The 20,140-nt window shown below is 41.9% G+C and overlaps 2 protein-coding genes across 3 annotated transcripts in view; one reads left to right on the plus strand and one right to left on the minus strand.

Moving 5' to 3' along the window:
* The first annotated feature begins 1,678 nt into the window (after window positions 1-1,678).
* On the plus strand, window positions 1,679-19,659 carry IST1 (IST1 factor associated with ESCRT-III). 2 transcript variants are annotated; one of them, XM_072117328.1, is made up of 10 exons: window positions 1,679-1,914; window positions 6,093-6,185; window positions 6,480-6,660; window positions 7,580-7,667; window positions 7,816-7,899; window positions 9,520-9,630; window positions 14,455-14,640; window positions 15,430-15,543; window positions 18,321-18,363; window positions 19,045-19,659. In XM_072117328.1, exons 2-10 carry the CDS (start codon window positions 6,098-6,100, stop codon window positions 19,230-19,232), a joined length of 1,083 nt encoding a protein of 360 aa, XP_071973429.1. In that variant the 5' UTR covers window positions 1,679-1,914; window positions 6,093-6,097; the 3' UTR covers window positions 19,233-19,659. The 2 variants fall into 2 exon arrangements, with proteins under 2 accessions (XP_071973429.1, XP_071973430.1); XM_072117329.1 differs by lacking the exon at window positions 1,679-1,914 and adding an exon at window positions 3,494-3,517.
* LOC140070620 (polycystin-1-like protein 3) overlaps window positions 18,956-20,140 on the minus strand; it is a 55,821-nt gene continuing 54,636 nt past the window's right edge. The window contains exon 32 of the mRNA XM_072117326.1: window positions 18,956-19,935. Within this exon, the coding sequence (XP_071973427.1) occupies window positions 19,822-19,935 (114 nt within the window). The 3' untranslated portion in view covers window positions 18,956-19,821. The remainder of the gene's footprint in view (window positions 19,936-20,140) is intronic.

Raw genomic sequence — 20,140 nt, forward strand, 5'->3', positions numbered from 1 at the left:
TTAAAGAAGTTGTTTTACATATGTTGAGGGGTGACGTTTCTATAGTGGGGTAATTTATGTGGTTTTACTATTATTTAGGCCTTTCAAAGTCACTTGGAAGCTGAGTTGTCCCTTAAAATGTGAGTTTTGGCAATTTTCATGAGAAATGAGAAAAATGGTACCTAAAGTTCTGCGCCTCATAACATCCTAGAAAAGTGAGGACGCATAAAATATTATCCCAACATAAAGCCGACATTCCGTAAATGTTAATTATCAAGCTTTTTGGGTAGTTTTAATTCCTGTCTAGAAAGCAGAATATTTCAAACTTGGAAAATGAAGAATTTTTACAAACTTTTGCCAAATTTTCACTTTTTTTCAGAACGAAACACAAAACGTATCACTTAAGTACAATGTATCACGAGAAAACAGCCTCAAAATCACCCAGATATGTTAAAGCGTTCCGAAGTTACAACCAATTATCGTGAGACTTGTCAGATTTGAAAAATCGAGTCTGGTCATTGAGCTGAAAACTAGTGATAAGGGGTTAAAGTACTCTAGGGAGTCTGAAAAATAGTATATAAATATATATAAACAGAAAATCATAAACATGTTAGGTCCGATCTATCAAAATATAATAACAATTATTCCTAGCGTTTACCCCCAAAACGCAAAATGGCGCCCATAGTAAAAAAAATGCCACTTTTTTGCCATTTTGCAAAATATAAAAACATTTATAAAAAGTGATCAAAAGTCCATACAGTCCTCAAAATGGTAGCATTAAAAACAACATCTCATTTCGTAAAAAAATGACACCACCCACAGCTCCGTACACTGAAGTATGAAAAAGTTGTAAGCGCCAGAAGACGCAAAATGAAGAATTTTTTTACAAGAGATTTAAATTTTTGTAAATGTATGTGTTAAACACATCCAAAACACAAATGGGAGGGTGTTTGGCCAAATTGTATTTGAATTTCCAATGGTCAGCTAGTCACCGTAATCAACTCCATCGGGTTTTCTAGTTAAAGGGGAAGTGGAGAGCCGATAAGGGGATGGGTTAAGGGAGCCAACTCCCGTCATTCACGTGAAAGAGACAGCTCTTAGAGCCAGTTCGTTCATGAACGACCCATCAGTACAGACTGCTGCAGGGTAACAAAGGAAGGTAAGTCACAGTTTTTTTTCAGGGAACACCAATGATATCATAAGCTACCCAATGCACCAGCCTTGACTGGAGTGTGCCTTTTATACAGGGGCGGCAGACATCCTGCAGTTGTGGTCTTCAGTATTACACACATCTGCTCTGGGGTCTCCAGTATTACATACATTTACTCTGGTGGTCTAACACGGAGAGAACATACAAACACTTTGCAGATGTTGATCTGGGTGAGATTTGCACCCAGGACCCCAGCGCTGCAAGGCTGTAGTTCTACCCACTCAGCCACCATGGTGCCCAGAATTATACACATGCTCCACTGGTCTCCTGTATTATATGTCAGCACTGTGGTATTATAGCCTGCTCTGGGGTCTTCATTAATATACATCTGTTTCGGTAGTCTAAAGTATTATACATCTGTTCTGTCTCTGTTATTAATATTATTGTAGTCACCTATCACCCTGGGCCTATGTAGGAGGCAATGTATGTCATCAGGAAGTCTATCACATGACACTGACATCAGATGGTGCATGCGCTCTCCTCAGCTGCTCCCTAGCACAGCCCCGCCCACACACGCACCTGACCTGACGTCACCAGGAAGTATTGCGGTACCCTAGAGTGGAATATTTAGTGTCGCCCACAACCTCGGCACATGACGTGACGTCAGTTGCGGGTGTATCCAAGCGCAGTCTTAGGTATCTGACAGGTAAAGCCGGAGGTTTGTGAGCGCAGGGAGGCCTCCACACCCGGGGGCTCGTGTCACAGGCGGAAGGGACAAGGCGGAGGTACGTGTGGTGTATGTATTGTGTGATGGGATAGAGGAGCCTGGGCTTATTAATAATGCATGTCCTTACATCAGCCTGGTCCCCTGTGTAGTGGGGTACAACCATGTATATAGAGAGCTGCTATACATATACCAAGCAGAGGCAATAGCATTGTTTTCTCATTGTGATTTACATCTGCATCTTTGTGCCTCTAATCCTTCTCATGTTATGACCTCTGCTTGCTGTCAGTAAATAAGGACACTTGTTTACATTACTAAAAGTAAGAAAATGTAGCTTTATTAAAGGGATTGTCCATGAAAAGTAAACTGTCCTGTTGCCTACATAAAAGCATTAAAACAAGAATCTCCCGCTGCCCCATTCCTGGTGCTGCCCAGTGTTCTGCACCCCCTGGGCACGAGATGGTCCTCTCTAGCAGCCAGAAACTGAGCTTGTTTTGCGTCATCATCACTGGCCCAGATAACTGGGGACCCGGAAGTGTTAGTAAGACTATAACCTCAATGTAATATACTACTACTACTGTACACCAGATACATAGATATTGTAAATACAGTTCCCACTCTCCATAGAAATGTGGGATGGGATGATAACCAGTTCCCCCTTTACCTGCCATATATGTATGAAAGGTATGTGGTCACAGGCTCCATAGATCTTATTTTTTCCAGTGGATCAAGAGGCCACAGGGATCGTTCACATTTACTGTCCTGGAATCAATCGTTTTACATTGTCAAACATCATATGTTTTACACTGACCTTACGATTACACCAAATAAAGGGGAACAATGACTAGAATATATTAAACATAATCTTGTGTTTTTTAATCCATTTGTTTTAAGATGTCATAAAAGTGTTATTTTATGTTTAATATATTCTAGTCATTGTTTGGGGTGATTTAAGTCTGGGAGCAATCAAGGAAATAGAGAGTTGGTCATTCATGTACTGCCACTCAAGAATACTACATGAGATTCTAAAAGCCCTCAGTGCTTGTGATCTTTAGGGGCCTGAATTTTTTTAATGTTTGTGTGTTTTTATAAAACTATTAAAAATACTTCATTGGGCTCTGTAGGTGGGACATGTGTTTGCCTTTTACTCTTCTGCAGGTGATCCTGATGTATAAACCATTCTGAGTACAAATACAAGTAAAGTCCTGCTCTACAGAGCTTTAGTTTGCAGACCTGTGTTTAAGGTCCATAGAAGGCTCAATCAGTCTTTGCAAAAATGACACAAGTGGCTGTGGCCATAACATAAAGCCATTTCATTTTGTCTTTATCTTAGTGTGGATGTGAATATTCTTATAATAAAGAATAACTTGCCTGCATTTCATTGTCGAATATTTTACAAAGGCCCTGTGTCTTTTGGACCAGACAAGTTACTCTTCTCTTGACCTCTAGTTCAATATGTACTTGCAAATGTGTCCTAATAACTAGTAAAATAATCCAATCTACAGAAACCTCTTGGTTATCCTAACAGATAAAACATTCATAGGGATAAAACACCCTAAGGTGTGAGCAGCTGACGTCACGTTGTTTCAGGGCAGGTTCTCCAAGCAGTCATATGATCCATTACCTTGTTGTCATGTGACTTGTATTCAGGATTACTTTCAAAGGTATTTTTTTTCTTGGTTGTATAGCAACCACTCAAGGCTTACCTTTTCATTTTATAAACGGCTGTGGAAAAATTAGACTTGCACTGTGATTGGCTGTTAGCCAGCCTCTGTAGATAATTTTGTTGAATTGCCTCCATTGTTTTAGTGTTAATTTATCCCTGTTGCTTCTGGCAATTTTTTTCAGTACATAACACTCCTGTAATAGTTGTAATATTTATTGACCGTGTGTTGTCATAGAAATACAGGCGGACCAGGAAGGTATAAAGGTCAGAAGATAGTCTAATAATAGCCAATAGAACAGACTGATTCATCCTCCATGTGACAAGACTGAAGCCTCTGTGGCTCCTGTTACCTGAGTCACAAAGAACTCACCGGAGAGTTTTCCATGGTGAAGACGTTATTATAAATTTATTTCTAGATAACGTTTTCTAGGCTGAACCCCCTTAAAGAGAATCCGTCATGCAAAATAACCCTCCTAAACTAAATATATTTTCATAAACTACCATTAGAGAGCATTGCCTCTATCCCTTCATTGTCCCTCTACATGCCTGTAAACCTAAGCAATGAGGTCCTAAAGCTGTATGCAAATGACCTGTGAAGGCACAGCCACACCCCCAGTGCATGACTGACAGCCTGTATAATGATGTGAGGCTGTATAATGATGTGCTTCCTGGTGCTGGTGGCCACGCCCCCTGCAGCCTGTGTGTGCATGTGTGTGTACAGGAGAGATACAGCAGCTCCAGGCAGCAGCCATGTTACAGCAGAACATGTCAGATTCATGTGTAGCTGATGTCTGTGTCTCTGTATATTAGGAGGATGCAGCATGTCAGCAGATGCAGGACACACACTAGCCATGCTTTACTATACATTACACACAGACATGAGCAGGGTGAGGAGAGGGGAGGGGTAACAGAGGTGACATCACTGCCTCTGACCATGTGACCAGCCTCATTTACATAATAAAGAAAAGATGATTTTACAATGATTAATGTATGAAATAACTAGATAAAGGCTGGGATGGGATCCTTGTGAGCTGCTCCAACAGGTAGAGGTGACAGGACTAGTGGCAGAGACCTGATGACAGGTGTCCTTTAATGTCACCAGAAACAGTCACTGATATGTATGAAGCTGCTTCCAAACTGTCCAACAATGGCAGGATGCATAGGATATCCATGGGACTGGTCACCAGTTAGTGATCAATTGGTTTGAAACTCCAATCACACAGTCTATAGTGGATCAGTGGATGGCATCACCACAGCATAGCGCTCATTCGCTTGTGATTGCTGAGTCTGCAGTTCTGCCATATAACCACTAGACTACTGTCAGAGCTTTCCACTTCCTGCTACAGCGTAGGGGAACACCAGTCCACCCACTAATCAACTAATGCTTCTTGTGCACCCAGGAAAACTCTTTCATCTTCTTTGTCCTTTCAGAAGATCTTGTCCTGAGGAAGTTTATATGAGAATTATCTAGTAAAGGGATCTTATGATCATATGATGCCCAGATATTGCCCCCTTGGCTAGGCACTTGTGGGATTCTGATCACTGGTTGCACTAACAGGATTGTGGATATGTTTCATTAGCGGAAAAACCTTGGAGTACGCTCACACACTTTAGCCTCATGTTTATTGCAACGTTGTGGCCTTGAGTTTATAGCAGGAGCACAGAGAATCTAAGGGTATGTGACACTTTTCATATTCATGCAGATTCATGAGTAGAAGGTGGCACATGCGTAACCTATAGTAGGAAGTCACACAACACTATTGCAAACATGTTTTACCACTGTTTCTGCAAGTAGAATAAAGGTTAAAAGATTGTTGCTGATATTCCTGATTACCGTATTTTTCAGCCAGTGTGCCTTATATATGAACTTATACAGAAATGTACTACAGACAAGATGTACTGTACATTTACCAGTGTTTAATAGCTCCATCCCCAGAAATTTCCTGCACCTTCCCACACAGTATACAGGGTCCCTAGCTCCTGAAGTGCCCTGGCACCACAACTAACATTGTGCCCATCCTGCCCTCCCCTAGCACGGAGAGACCGGAGCTGCCATAGTGCCGACCACGAGGCAATCATCATCATCAGTAAACAATCCCCCATACCTGACAGAGCTGTAACAGGGGAAAGAGAAGGAGCCACAGGGAACCCCACAGGAATAACACCCTGGCTGAGGAGGGAAGGAGAAGAGGCAGAGGGAGACCGCTTAACCCCTGCTGCATCACCCTGCATTAACCCCCAGCAGCCCATACCTCTGAGATCAGAGCTCTCTGACACGCTGAAGACAAGTTTCCTGGGAAGTGTAGCTGGCTAGAACTGTGCACAGATCTGCCACCTGCTGGTCATTTTTAGGTACTGCATTTGATCCTGCGTCTAATACTCCAGTGCGCCTTATATATGAACCTAGATGTCTTAGCAGGCATTTATTAGAGGCCGAAAAATACGGTAATGAAAATCCACAAAATATCTTCACCTCTTGTGTGGACACCAGTAGAAACCCCCTTTTTGAAATGGTTTGTCCAGTTGTTCTACGAATTCTCATGTGTAATTCCTGATCCTTCTTTTTGCTGCAGACGCAATGTTGGGTTCTGGATTTAAGGCCGAAAGGCTTCGAGTGAATTTGAGGCTTGTCATAAACCGACTAAAGCTCCTGGAGAAGAAGAAAAGTGAGTGTCTCAAATAGGGGTTAGGGATTGTCTCCTACTGTGGATCAGCCATGCATTTTTTTCTGATGATTTGCTGAGCATGACCCATTAAAATTTGTAATATTACATACCGGATTTACTCATTTTGCATTATGTTATACAGAGGATGATGGGAGTTGTAGTATGATGGTAATACCAATGCTGAACATTTTGCGATAAATCCCTCAAAGTAACATATTTTTATTCCTTTTCTTACTTTGCCACATAAGTAAATGGATTCCATCTTGTAAGCTCCTCTTCACTTTCCCCCTACAGCTGAGTTGGCACAAAAGGCCAGGAAAGAGATTGCCGACTATTTGTCCACTGGGAAGGATGAGCGGGCAAGGATCCGGGTGGAGCACATTATCCGAGAAGATTACCTGGTAGAAGCCATGGAAATTTTGGAATTGTACTGTGATCTGCTTCTGGCCCGATTTGGACTAATTCAGTCCATGAAGTAAGTTTGGGGGAGGCGGTGGCTGGTTGTGTTGAATTAGAACCCAGTTGGCGTGTTCCCTGGATAAATGTCTGCTTGTCAAAAGGCTACTTTCACAGTATCAGTTTTTTAAGCAAATACCGATTTGATTGACCTCTTTAGGGGGGTAGTTCCATTTTCATCAAAGTTTCTTTGATTTAGGATTTTTACACATGGATGTATGCAGCCCCTGTACACGGGACGTACGTTGGCACAATCCCACGGGGTGCACACAGTGCAGTGGTATCCCTGCTTTATATAGAAATATGATGCAAGGATGTTCCATCTGCCTGCCGATCGGCTGCACAAGCAATGTATTAATTATTACAGTTGTTTGTGTAAAACAGCCCATAGTTGGTTGTTATCGGGCACCTGTCCAATTTTGCTCTGCGTGTATTACAAACTAAAAATGTTCAATAAAATGATAAAGGAAAGATTTCTACATTTTCTGTTCCTTTGATTAGCTTCTGGTGCAGATATGAAGCGTTGACCATAATACTGGCATAACAGTGGCCTAAATGAGAGTTTGTGTGTGTGCGTCATCCTGCTGGAATTGACGCCACACAACCTCTTAAATATTAATAAAATAACACACTGCTGAGTTAAATATCATATTTTTTTTAGTGAATCCAGTCTTACACTGTATAGTTTAGTAACCATTGTAATATAGTTACAGGCGTTTTGAATCTGTTTTTAGTCATGCATTTTCAGTCCGTTAAAAACTGCATGCGTTTGTCTGTTTTTAATTAAGGTAATTGGGAAAAACTGACAAAAACGGCTGCATTTTCAAAAACCCCATGTGTTTTTAACCGGCTGAAAACGCATGAATAAAACCTGGTTCAAAATGCCACGTGTGACACCACCATTATAGTCTGTTTTTTTGTTTCCCTCTTCTCCCTAGGGAGCTGGATCCAGGACTGGGTGAAGCTGTCTCCACACTTATCTGGGCAGCTCCACGTCTACAGACTGAAGTTTCTGAACTGAAAATAGTAAGTTATTGAGTTGCACTCTGATGTGTAATACCCAAGAGCTGCTGGTTATATGATAACATAGCGGCTATGTGTGAATAAGTATTTAGTATAATTCTTTCTTAACTTCCATTGGGCGACGGCTTACTTGATATTTTCTGTACTGCAGGTTGCCGATCAATTATGCGCCAAGTATAGTAAAGAATATGGAAAACTTTGCAGGACAAACCAGATTGGAACTGTCAATGACCGGGTATGTTCTAGTGTCAATGAGTGGCATATGTTGTAAGGCTAGATCCATTTATTAAACTCGGGGTTCCCCAAACTACGGCCCGCGGGCCACATGCGGCCTGCGGACTGTTTCGATCCGGCCCCCAACGTTTGCCGCGGCAACGCCAGGACCTTGCGGCCTGCGACAGTCGGGCAGGAGCCTCCGTCCGTCCGGACAGGAAACTCCTGCCCGTCACTGTATAGTGCTCGGGCACTATTACTGGAGCGATGTGGCCGGAATACAACCCCGGCGCACATCGCTCCATGAACTAGGTTGCGCGGCTTAGGTGAGTACAGGGTTTTTATTTTTTATTAAAAAGGGCAGAGAAAAGATTGTGGTGGCCGGGGGCCAATAGTTAGTTATGAGGGGCAGCTTAGAAAAAAAATTAATTATGAGGGGCAGCTTAGGAAATAATTAGTATGAGGGGCAGCTTAGGAAATAATTAGTATGAGGGGCAGCTTAGGAAATAATTAGTATGAGGGGCAGCTTAGGAAATAATTAGTATGAGGGGCAGCTTAGGAAATAATTAGTATGAGGGGCAGCTTAGGAAATAATTAGTATGAGGGGCAGCTTAGGAAATAATTACCGTATTTTCCGGACTATAAGGCGCACTTAAAAGCCTTGGATTTCCTTGGAAATCCAAAGTGCGCCTTATAGTCCGGTACACCCTATATGAGGCAGCGGACCCTACTTACATAGGTCCCCGCTACCGGAGACAGCAGATCTCCAGCGGGAACTGCAGACCACGCGGCACGAACAACTTCTGCCGCGTGGTCTGCAGTTCCCGCTGGAGATCTGCTGTCTCCGGTAGCGGGGATCTATGTAAGTATTCTATTCTTTACCTCCCCCTCACCTTCCCCGCGTTCCGCGTCTCGTCTCGGCGTCTCGTCCCGTCGGGTCTCCGCTCCACCCCCGGACCTCCGCCACGCCCCAGACCCTGCGCCTTATAGTCCGATGCGCCTTATATATGGAATTATTACATATATATAAGGCGCATCGGACTGTTGCGCCTTATATTCCGGTGCGCCTAATGGCCCGGAAAATACGGTAGTATGAGGGGCAGTGTAGGGAATAATTAATGGTGAGGGGCAGCATAGGGAATAATTAATGGTGAGGGGCAGTATAGGGAATAATTAATTATGAGGGGCAGTATAGGGAATAATTAATTATGATGGGCAGCATAGGAAATACTTAATGGTGGGGGGAAGCATAAGACATAAGAAGCATAATTAATGGGGGAGGGGCAGCATAGGAAATAATTAATGGTGGCGGTGTAGGAAATAATTAATTATGAGCGGCAGTCTAGTAATTAATGGGGGAGGCATATTCAATAATTAATGGAGAGAGGTCCCAGTATATTAATTAATTAATTGGGCCAATATATATAAAATAGTTCATAAGGGAGTATATTAAATAATTAATTGAGGGGGGGTACCAGTGTATTATGGATGCAGTCACATGTACCGCTATTTATTTTTAAACTTAAGTCCGGTCCTCCAACGGTCTGAGGGGGACAATGAACGGCCCCTATGTAAAAAGTTTGGGGACCCCTGATTAAACTCTTGTATTTATTTATTTTTTTTTATTTTATTTTTTTTATAGCTGATGCACAAACTAAGTGTGGAGGCTCCTCCAAAAATCTTGGTGGAAAGGTACCTCATTGAGATTGCTAAGAACTACAATGTGCCATACGAACCAGATTCTGTGGTAATGGTAGGTAAAATTTCAGCATGGATGGTGAAAGTAATTTTGGATAGGGTTGTCCAGTTAAATCTTAACCACATGCCTCTCAGCAACTGATATATTGGTTGCAGAGCTGATACCGGCAGTGCTAGTCACCGGAGCAGATACGGCATTAAGAAACACGGAGTGTCAGCTGCAACTAATTGCTTACACCCCAATGTCACATCTGTGGTTGAAGTGTTCTCCAGTCACTGTTTTTAACCTGTCTGAGCAACTGCTGCACTTAAATGCCTTCTGCCACCAATTTTTACCTATCTTGTCTCACACAAAAATGCTATACAAAGTGGTACTGATATAAATTGCAGCATGTTCCACAAAAACATGTTATACCTCTTGAAAGACGACAAAGAAAAAATGTATAATTTTTTTTTTCCCACATTGTTTTTTTTAGTTTGCAAAATGTGTGACACGTAAGAAAAAGTACATAAATGTGGTATTGCCATAATCTTACTGACCCATAGTATAAAGGTTCCAAGTTTATTAAGCGATACTGTGAAAACCAAAAAATTATCAAATATTAAATTGATATTTTTCCTACTACTCCCCACAAAAAAGTAAATTTTTATCAATAGGGTTTATCCACCCCAAAATAGTATCTCCTAAAAATTCATCTCATCCCTCAAAGATAAGTATTCACATGGCCATATTAACAGAGAAATATTTTGCAGCTTACTAAAAACCAGTATATCCTGGGGGGCAAAACTGGCTTCTGCATGGCCCTCCTTCCCTTATGAGTCCCGCTGTGCGTCCATTGAACTAGGGAGGTCTGTAGATATAATATGGGTTCCTCCTTTTATCTCTAGTTAGCTTGTAAATTTTAGGGCATTTAATGCATTGCTGACAAAATTGGCGCATTCTAAATTTCACCTGCATTTTAGTTTCAGTTACTATGATGCTTTCAAAGGGTTAACAAGCTTTGTTAAAGCTTTTACTAATAGTCTGAGAGGCGAAGATTTGAAAATGAGGTGATATACACTCACCGGCCACTTTATTAGGTACACCATGCTAGTAACAGGTTGGACCCCCTTTTGCCTTCAGAACTGCCTCAATTCTTTGTGGCATAGATTCAACAAGGTGCTGGAAGCATTCCTCAGAGATTTTGGTCCATATTGACATGATGGCATCACACAGTTGCCGCAGATTTGTCGGCTGCACATCCATTATGCGAATCTCCCGTTGCACCACATCCCAAAGATGCTCTATTGGATTGAGATCTGGTGACTGTGGAGGCCATTTGAGTACAGTGAACTCATTGTCATGTTCAAGAAACCAGTCTGAGATGATTCCAGCTTTATGACATGACGCATTATCCTGCTGAAAGTAGCCATCAGATGTTGGGTACATTGTGGTCATAAAGGGATGGACATGGTCAGCAACAATACTCAGGCTGTGGCGTTGCAACGATGCTCAATTGGTACCAAGGGGCCCAAAGAGTGCCAAGAAAATATTCCCCACACCATGACACCACCACCACCAGCCTGAACCGTTGATACAAGGCAGGATGGATCCATGCTTTCATGTTGTTGACGCCAAATTCTGACCCTTACCATCCGAATGTCGCAGCAGAAATCGAGACTCCTCAGACCAGGCAACGTTTTTCCAATCTTCTACTGTCCAATTTCGATGAGCTTGTGCAAATTGTAGCCTCAGTTTCCTGTTCTTAGCTGAAAGGAGTGGCACCCGGTGTGGTCTTCTGCTGCTGTAGCCCATCTGCCTTAAAGTTCGACATACTGTTCGTTCAGAGATGCTCTTCTGCCTACCTTGGTTGTAACGGGTGGCAATTTGAGTCACTGTTGCCTTTCTATCAGCTCGAACCAGTCTGCCCATTCTCCTCTGGCATCAACAAGGCATTTCCGCCCACAGAACTGCCGCTCACTGGATGGTTTTTCTTTTTCGGACCATTCTCTGTAAACCCTAGAGATGGTTGTGCGTGAAAATCCCAGTAGATCAGCAGTTTCTGAAATACTCAGACCAGCCCTTCTGGCACCAACAACCATGCCACGTTCAAAGGCACTCAAATCACCTTTCTTCCCCATACTGATGCCCGGTTTGAACTGCAGGAGATTGTCTTGACTATGTCTACATGCCTAAATGCACTGAGTTGCCGCCATGTGATTGGCTGATTAGAAATTAAGTGTTAACGAGCAGTTGGACAGGTGTACCTAATCAAGTGGCCGGTGAGTGTATATAGGGGTTCTAATATTATGTTTCAGAGCTCATTCAAGACAAAAATGATCTCCAAAAAGAGTAAAATCTACAAGAAATCTCCTTGAAAATCTGGAAAAGTGCAGTTTGATTGTCTGATGTCATAATAAAATATTAAGACATTTTAAAAATGATGAAACCATAAAGGCATATGGGGAAATTATTAGTTTTACCACCCAAATTATTTACTATCTGTCTGAAAAGGGGGTAATTTAGAATTTTTTAAATTGTGAATTTTTTAAACCTTTTAGCTAATTTATTTATTTTTTGTTAATAAATACAAAACCTATCAACCAAGATTTACCACTGACATTGTGATGTACAGTGAGTGCTCCCTCTGGCAAGATGTGCTCTTCTTTTAAGCTCCTTATGCCCTTGTTTTTAAGAAAAAGGGCTTTAAAAATTATGTAAATGAGCCTAAAGGGGCTCCTGGCTCCATAGATGTAAAAACCAGGACATACGAAGTTAAAAGAAAAGCAGATCCTGCCAGAGGGGGCACTCGCCAGTAAGTCAGTGTGCTCGGGTTGCAATCCTTGATCCTTGTCGTAGATGTCCTTTTAAAGTATTCAAAAGTTATAACCATATAAAGTGACATATGTCAAATTACAAAACATGGTGCTTAACTTTAACCCCTTCACGCTCCGTGACGGATATATCTGCCACGGAGCTATGAAGGGTGTATGAAGAGTGCTCACGGGCTGAGCCCTCTTCATACAGAGATGGGTTTTGCTGCATATCGCAGCAAAGACCCATCGCTAACACCTGCTGTCGGTGCTTTCACCGATCGCGGGTGTTAACCTGTTGTTAACACCTGCCATCTTGCCTCCGATCGTCGCTCCCCCGAACTTCATGGGGGGGGGGGCGTCGATCGGTTGCCATGGTAGCCTCAGGTCTTGGTCAGAGCCGAGGCTGCATGGTTTCTGAGGATTCGTTACAATGAGCCAGCTTCTCATTGTAATGAATCATGTGCAAAAATACCATATACTGCGATACAGTTGTATTGCAGTATATGGTAGGAACAATCAGACCATCTCGGGTACATTAATCCTAGATGGTGAAAGAAATAGTGAAAAAGAAAGTTCAAATCACCCCCCTTTCCCAAGAACTGATATAAAACATAATAAACAGTAAAAATCACAGACACATTAGGCATCGCCGCATCCCAAAATGCCCGATCTATCAAAATATAAAACCGGTTATAACCGGTGGTGACCTCCGAAACGGGAAACGGCGCCCGATTGTCCGAAATGCGACTTTTACACTTTTTTAACATGATATAAAAAATGATCAAATTGTCGCACAGTCCTCATAATGGTAGCAATGAAAACGTTGGCTAATTTGCAAAAAATGAACCCTCACACAGCTCCGTACACCAAAGTATGAAAAAGTTATTAGCGTCAGATGGCGGTAAAAATTTTTATTTATTTTTTTGTACACATTCATTACATTTTTGAAAATGTATAAATTTGGTATCAACGCGATCATACCGTACCAAAGAATAAAAGTAGAGGTGTTATTTGGAGCGCAGAGTGCAAGGTGTAAAAACTGAGCCCACAAGAACGTGACGCACACCCATTTTTTATTTTTTTTCAATTTTTCCACATTTTTTTTCAGGCTTCCCACTACATGGCAGGAAATAATAAATAACATCACAGGAAAGTTAAATTTGTCACACACAAAATAAGCCCTCACAGAGCTATGTACACAGAAAAATGAAAAAGTTATGGATTTTTGAAGATGGAGAGCGAGAAATGAGCGAAAATACCCTGCATCCTTAAGGGGTTAAGCTACAAAATGGATGTGTCCTAATGGCTGCTTTCACACAGTTGTTGTGGGGTTGTATAAACTTGCGGCTGGATGTACGCCCCCCAATAGACTGCTATGGCCGCCATACCGTGCACAGGAAAAAAGATAGACCATGCTGTATATTTTCAAGTGTCTACGGCTGCGCGCCATGCCTCGCTTTGTAGAGGGGATGGGTGAGCAGCTCCAATGCGCGGCTGTGTGAAAGAGTTAAAACAAAAACGGAGTAATGCTTGAGCAGTCCACTGCCGGTCTCTGTCCAAATGTAAACTTCACACAAGTATACAGAGTGGCAAAGGACCCAGTACAGGCAGTCCCCGGGTTACATACAAGATAGGGTCTGTAGGTTTGTTCTTAAGTTGAGTTTTGTATGTAAGTCGGAACTGTATATATTATCATTGTAATCCCAGCCATAACTTTTTTGGTCTCTGGGACAATTGGATTTTAAAAATGTTGGATTGTCATAAGAATCAATATTAACACTAAATCTTTATTACAGACACATTTGATAACTGTTTCAGCTGTTTATTGTAGCCTAGGACTAAAGTACAAGAAATTACCAATATCCAGAGGTCCGTTTGTAACTATGGGTGGTATGTAAGTCGAGTGTTCTTAAGTAGGGGACTGCCTGTATTGTGTAAGGTATAGGTGGGTACTATGGTATTCTAAGCTTTTGTAATTAAAAAAAGAGGGAAATAAATCAAGTGATTTGCCTTGTGTTCCTGTGAAGTGATACCTGTATATAGTCTTTGGACAAGTCTAATTATCACCTTATTACAATTTAAGGCTGAAGTTCCCACTGGTATTGAGGCCGATCTTATAGATGTTGGCTTTACAGACGACATAAAGAAAGGAGGTGGCGGTGGAGGAGGAGGAGGTGGTGGAGGATTTGGAGTTCCACTGCCAACCATGCCAGCCATGCAGATGCCCACCCCTACAATTCCATTTAATTACCCTGCTCCTGGAGGACCGGTATGTATGTGATCTATTTCCATCTTATTTTAACTAAAATGGGTGATAAATGGGTGCACAAGTAAATGTCCTTAAAGAGCACCTGTCACCGATAAAAAGGCACTAGGAGCTCCTAGCTCTACTTCAGATATAGCAGTGTTACACTTCTAGCTTTATCGGAACCCCCTGATAAAGCTAGCAGACTTTGTCGCGTTATACAATAGGAACGCTGGACCAAGCTCACAGCAGTTCGTTGTATTCATGAGGGGGCTGTACAAGGCGCTGCTTTTCCCCTGGAACACCCCTCCCACTCCATAGGCCTGCGGTGACTGCCAGGCTTCGTGCTCCTAGTCCTGCCTCCTCATGAATACGCCAAACCGCTGTGAAGCGCGCCAGTGTCTAACTTTATCGGAGGGTTCTGATAAAGCTAGCAGTGTAACACAACTTCATGTTGTACCACTGGGAGCTGCTTACTTTAGTAAGAAGCCCCTAGTGCCTTTTTTATGGGTGACAGGTCCTCTTTAATCTGGTGACAAGGTGGAAGCTGAATAGTTATCGGTATTGACTCGGGAAAGCTTCAGTAAACTTACTTAGTGCAGCCATCTCTATACATTAATCTCCAGGGTGCAGGACCAGGACCCAGAGATTCTTTCCCATTCAGAATGGAGCAAGGCTGTATGGTGATGGTGTGCCTAGCTAGGGTCCTTGTCAATGGTGGGCTACATGCAGACAGTCTCCTGCTTTGTTCCAACCTAGAATGATTAATTTTTTTTACCATATTACACAAGTTTTATTTTCTGATTTTAACAGGAGACGTTCAATGGACCACCTGTGGGAGTTTATCAACCTTTTGGTAACCAAAATCCCCCAGCTATGGGTATGGGGCCTCCACCAATACCATCTATGCCTCCTACATATGATTCTGTAAGTAATTCATCATGAGATTGTTGCCTGTGACACAGGAGACTGACTTGGTGCTGATGTTTTGAGACTTCTAGGTCCAGTTACTATATATGTCTTGCTCTTCACAGCTGTTGTTGAATCTTCATTTCTTTTCTAATCTGCTTTATTCTATAAAGATCACCTCACGTGTTGTCTGTAATTGTAATTCAAACTCCTTACTTATAAATGTCTGAGCTGCAAAATCAAGCACAACCCAGGAAAGATATGGTGCTGTTCCTATGAGCCAGGAATTGTGACTTTAGTGTAGCCAATAAAGCAATATCAGGCTTCTGCCTAGCTGGACCTCTCCACACTTGATACTAATGAGGAAAAGTTTATAAAAGGGGCACTGCACCTTCCCCCTCAATCGTGCCATTTTGGAACATATTCACACCATCATAAACCATATTGATGTGTCCTTATCTGATGTCCTTCCTTTGACCTGCACCATAGAATTGTCCTTGCTAATCTAGGCTCAAACAACAAACGTACTTCACGAGTCATTTACATAAACTTAAAATCCAAACAACATAAAGCCAGAGAGTTTGCACAACCGACTAAAGGTTGTCGTCGGAGGCTTCTTCCGGGGCTTGTCTCTGGCTAATTACTAAACACTCCCTTAATTAATACACATGGGTAAATGCAATCCTCTAAATATTAGAACTACATTATAAAAATATTAAATATTGCACATGTTCTCACTTTTACTACAGACAGGGGATACTTACAAGATATGTTATTTAGGTTTGTACTTAAGTGAAATTGGTATGTAAATGTACATTGGTATGTATATTTTAAAATCGTATCTCCAGGAAAAAAAAAATTGTTCCTGTGACAATTGGATTTTCAAAATATTGTGCTTGCATGGGAATAAGGATGATCAATAAAGCTTCATGACAGATTCCTTACAGCTGATCATTGCATTCTGGGACTAAAGTAAAGCAGTCTAGCAGTATAACTAGGGGCAGTCTGTAAGTAGGGTGTTCTTGAAGAGAACCCGTCAGGCAAATTCGCCCCCAAAACTTAATATATATTCATTAACTGCCATTAGAAAGCATTGCCTCTATCCCTTCATTGTCCCTCTACATGCCTGTAACCTTAAACAATCTGGTCCTAAAGCTGTATGCAAATGACCACAGAAAGGTCTAATGAATCATCCTATTCAGCTTATTCCTGAATGGGAGGCACAGCCACACTCCCAGTACTTGACTGACAGCCTGTATAATGATGTGACATTCCTGGATCTGGCTCCTCTCTATACTTCCTGGTGCTGGCAGCCATGACCCCTGTATTTAACTGCTCCATGATGCAGCCATGTCTATAGCATCACATATCAGGTACATGTGTAACTGATGTCCGTGTCTCATCAGTTTATAAAAGGGGCACTGCACCTGTGTATTAGGAGGGAGAGCATGTCAGCAGATAAAGCACGGACACCAACAATGCTTTATTATACATTACACACAGGGGAGGAGATGGGAGGGGTAACAGCGGTGACATCACTGCCTCTGACCATGTGACTAGCCTCGTTTACATAATAAAGAAAATATGATTTTAGAATGTTTAATGTAGGAACTGACTAGATAAAGGCTGTGATGGAATCCTTGTGAGCTGCTGCAACAGGTAGTGGTGCCGGAGACCTGATGGCAAGTGTCCTTTAAAGGGGTATTTTCCACAAAAGAAAATTCTCACATCTCAATCCCCTAGTGATATTAACACAATAAAGATAGTTTTAACCCCTTACTTTATATCATTATACAGGCTATGTTACTCAATGTTACTCAGTTGTATTGCTGTTTTAGCTCCTATCACCCTAGGCTGGTCAGTGTAAGATTCCAGAGTGTGGGTGGGGCCTCTCTGAGCAGACACATTATCCATCTAGTTACATTATCGGGGTACATGTGTACATACACTTTAATCTGGCTTTTGTATTAACACACTGACACATACACAGAGAGATGAGACCGATCAGAGATGCATGCTGCCTATTACACATAGGCTGACATTACACTGTTACACTGTAGGCTCTGCTACATCTCACAGACATGTGCCTGCCTCCCCATTCCCCATATCACTTCTCTCCTTGTAGTTTGCAGCCTCTCTCCTCACAATCCTGTGGCAGGATGTGATCAGTCTCATCTGCACACTGCAAATACAAATCCAAGATGGCGGCCCCTGACCCCAAGTCAGAAGTTACAGGGCCGTGTCTAGGGGCAACTGATATTATGTACAGCAGGACTGATAGAGACAGGTTATCAGAGCAGCTGACAGCATATTATCTTTCAGTGAATCTGCCTGATCTTACAACATTTATTCATATAACATCGTCCCAACCTTCTTCAAACCCTGCCTGTCAATGGTGTAAGTGGAAGACAGAGGCCTCTCCGCTCATTGCTGCATATTACATAAACATAGTGAAGTGTAAAGTCATGCTTTGTGGACAGATTGAAACATACCACTTGATGTTTTAGTAAGCCATTTATTTTGTGCTTGAGGTGGGTAATGAATTTCCGGGATATAATTCACAAAACTCAATTACAAGACCACAATGTGGAAATCCAACTAACTTTGTAAAACTGCACAGATGTATTGGCATTACCTGATTATGTTATTTATTTATTTTTTTGCATTAATAAGTATAATATTCTGGAAAAGTAATAAAGAAGCATGCTTTTGTAATTCTGGCATTTATAAGAGTTCTAGTCTTCTGCACTAGTATTAGTTTTATTTCGTATTAACCTATTCTCTGTCTCTAACAGCTTGGTGACAGTGGGCCACAAGCAAACGCTCCTCCTCAAGATGGTAAGTAAATAAGAATGAGCAGACTTGCATGAAGATGGGGTTCCAGCACCAGAAAAAAAGGAAAATAATTTCCTTTTATTAATTACGTCTTAAAATAACAGACAAAGGTTAGTGCCACCCCAAACTGCTGACTCGTTTCGGGAAAGAAAATTATCTGATGCCCTTAATTATAGCAATCAATGCTATGATTAAGGGCATCAGATAATTTTCTTGCCCGAAAAGTGTCAGCCGCTTGGGGTGGCAGTAACACAAGGAAAAATGGACGATTGGGGGTGTAATAGTAATTGTGCAAAAGTACCTACCTGACACATCTTAAGTATCTCTCCAACACCACCAAATGCAGAATGGTGTTGTTGGAGAGTGGAGGATCTGTCCTGACTTGCATATGTCATGACTGAGGTCACTGAAAATGGCCAGTCTGTATTGAATGGCCAGTGGCAGCGATCGACATCAACCAATTTGTTCTTGTGATGTCAACGGGTGGGTGCCACCTTGCAAACCCCACTCACCCCATACATTTGTCCCCCTGTCACAAGACAGGGTTACGTCACTAATCCAGAAATTAGTATATCTGTAGCTGAGCGGGAAGAAGTTAAAGAGCAAAGTAATGATTGTGGTTTTTTTTTTTTGTTTTTTTTTTTTAAATGGATACACCCATGGTGTACTTTTCCTCTTTTTCAGCTCCAGGTAACCCAATGCCTGTTGCGAAACCACGAACAAAAATACCAGACAACTTTGTCCTTCCAGAATTACCTTCTGTTCCAGACACACTCCCTACTGCTTCTGCTGGCGCTGGAACTTCCAACTCAGAAGATATTGATTTTGATGACCTGTCTCGCAGATTTGAGGAGTTGAAGAAGAAAACTTAAGTTTGCCTGATTGTTGTTTCCTTTAATATCCCGACCTGACCTCTGCACAGGAGATAATATAAACATCCTTTGTACATTATAAGCAGGGCATATGTTCACATGTCCTTTGAGGGTAACACTGGTATCTCCCAATGCTGGTTTGATGTGTCTATTACCCCTACACTGAAAAGTCAGTGGCTTTGGCAGAAAGGGACTAGCCTGATTTCTAGTCTGGGGTCAGTCACTTTAGTGTGGACACGTTTCTCCAAAGCCGCCATATTTTCTATGTTATGCAGGAATGTTATACAGTGAGACCCAAAGGACTTATTTCTGCTAATGAGGCAATGAGCTGCTTCCCTACCTGATTTTCTAACCTTGTACATAACATTTACAGACTTGTATGAGTGCGCTCTTCTTAAAAATAAAAAAAAGCTGTGGCCTTCCAGAATGTTTAATCGCTAGCTATAGAGGAGAAATGGGAATATATGACCTAGAATGATGACACTTGCTGCAGGTGAATAAACCTTTAATCATACTAGAGATCATCCGCAGTGCCCCTTAGTTTAGTATGCGATGACCAACAGACAGGCTGCAACTTGTTCATAGTCGATCATGACTGTTTCTCTTTCACTTCCACCTCTTCTCTTGCCTTTTCCTTCTTTACACCGAGCAGCCCTGACAGCTTCAGTAAAAGCATGTCCACTATTTCTTTTTCTTCATATGGCTAAATAGTAGAAAAGAGAATATTAAATATATATTTACATTTATCCCATATGACCATCACTATGTACAGTTTAGAGCTCTGTTTTAAAACATCCATTCTTATTTTGACTTTGTAGGTACTGTAGCTATGAGTTACCTTTTTACTGTGGATGTATCTCAGTAATCTTGTGGGTCCACCCCCCCCCCCCCCTAATTCTTGCACGTTG

Source organism: Engystomops pustulosus, chromosome 7, assembly GCF_040894005.1.
Source record: "Engystomops pustulosus chromosome 7, aEngPut4.maternal, whole genome shotgun sequence".
NCBI classification, from domain to species: domain Eukaryota; kingdom Metazoa; phylum Chordata; class Amphibia; order Anura; family Leptodactylidae; genus Engystomops; species Engystomops pustulosus.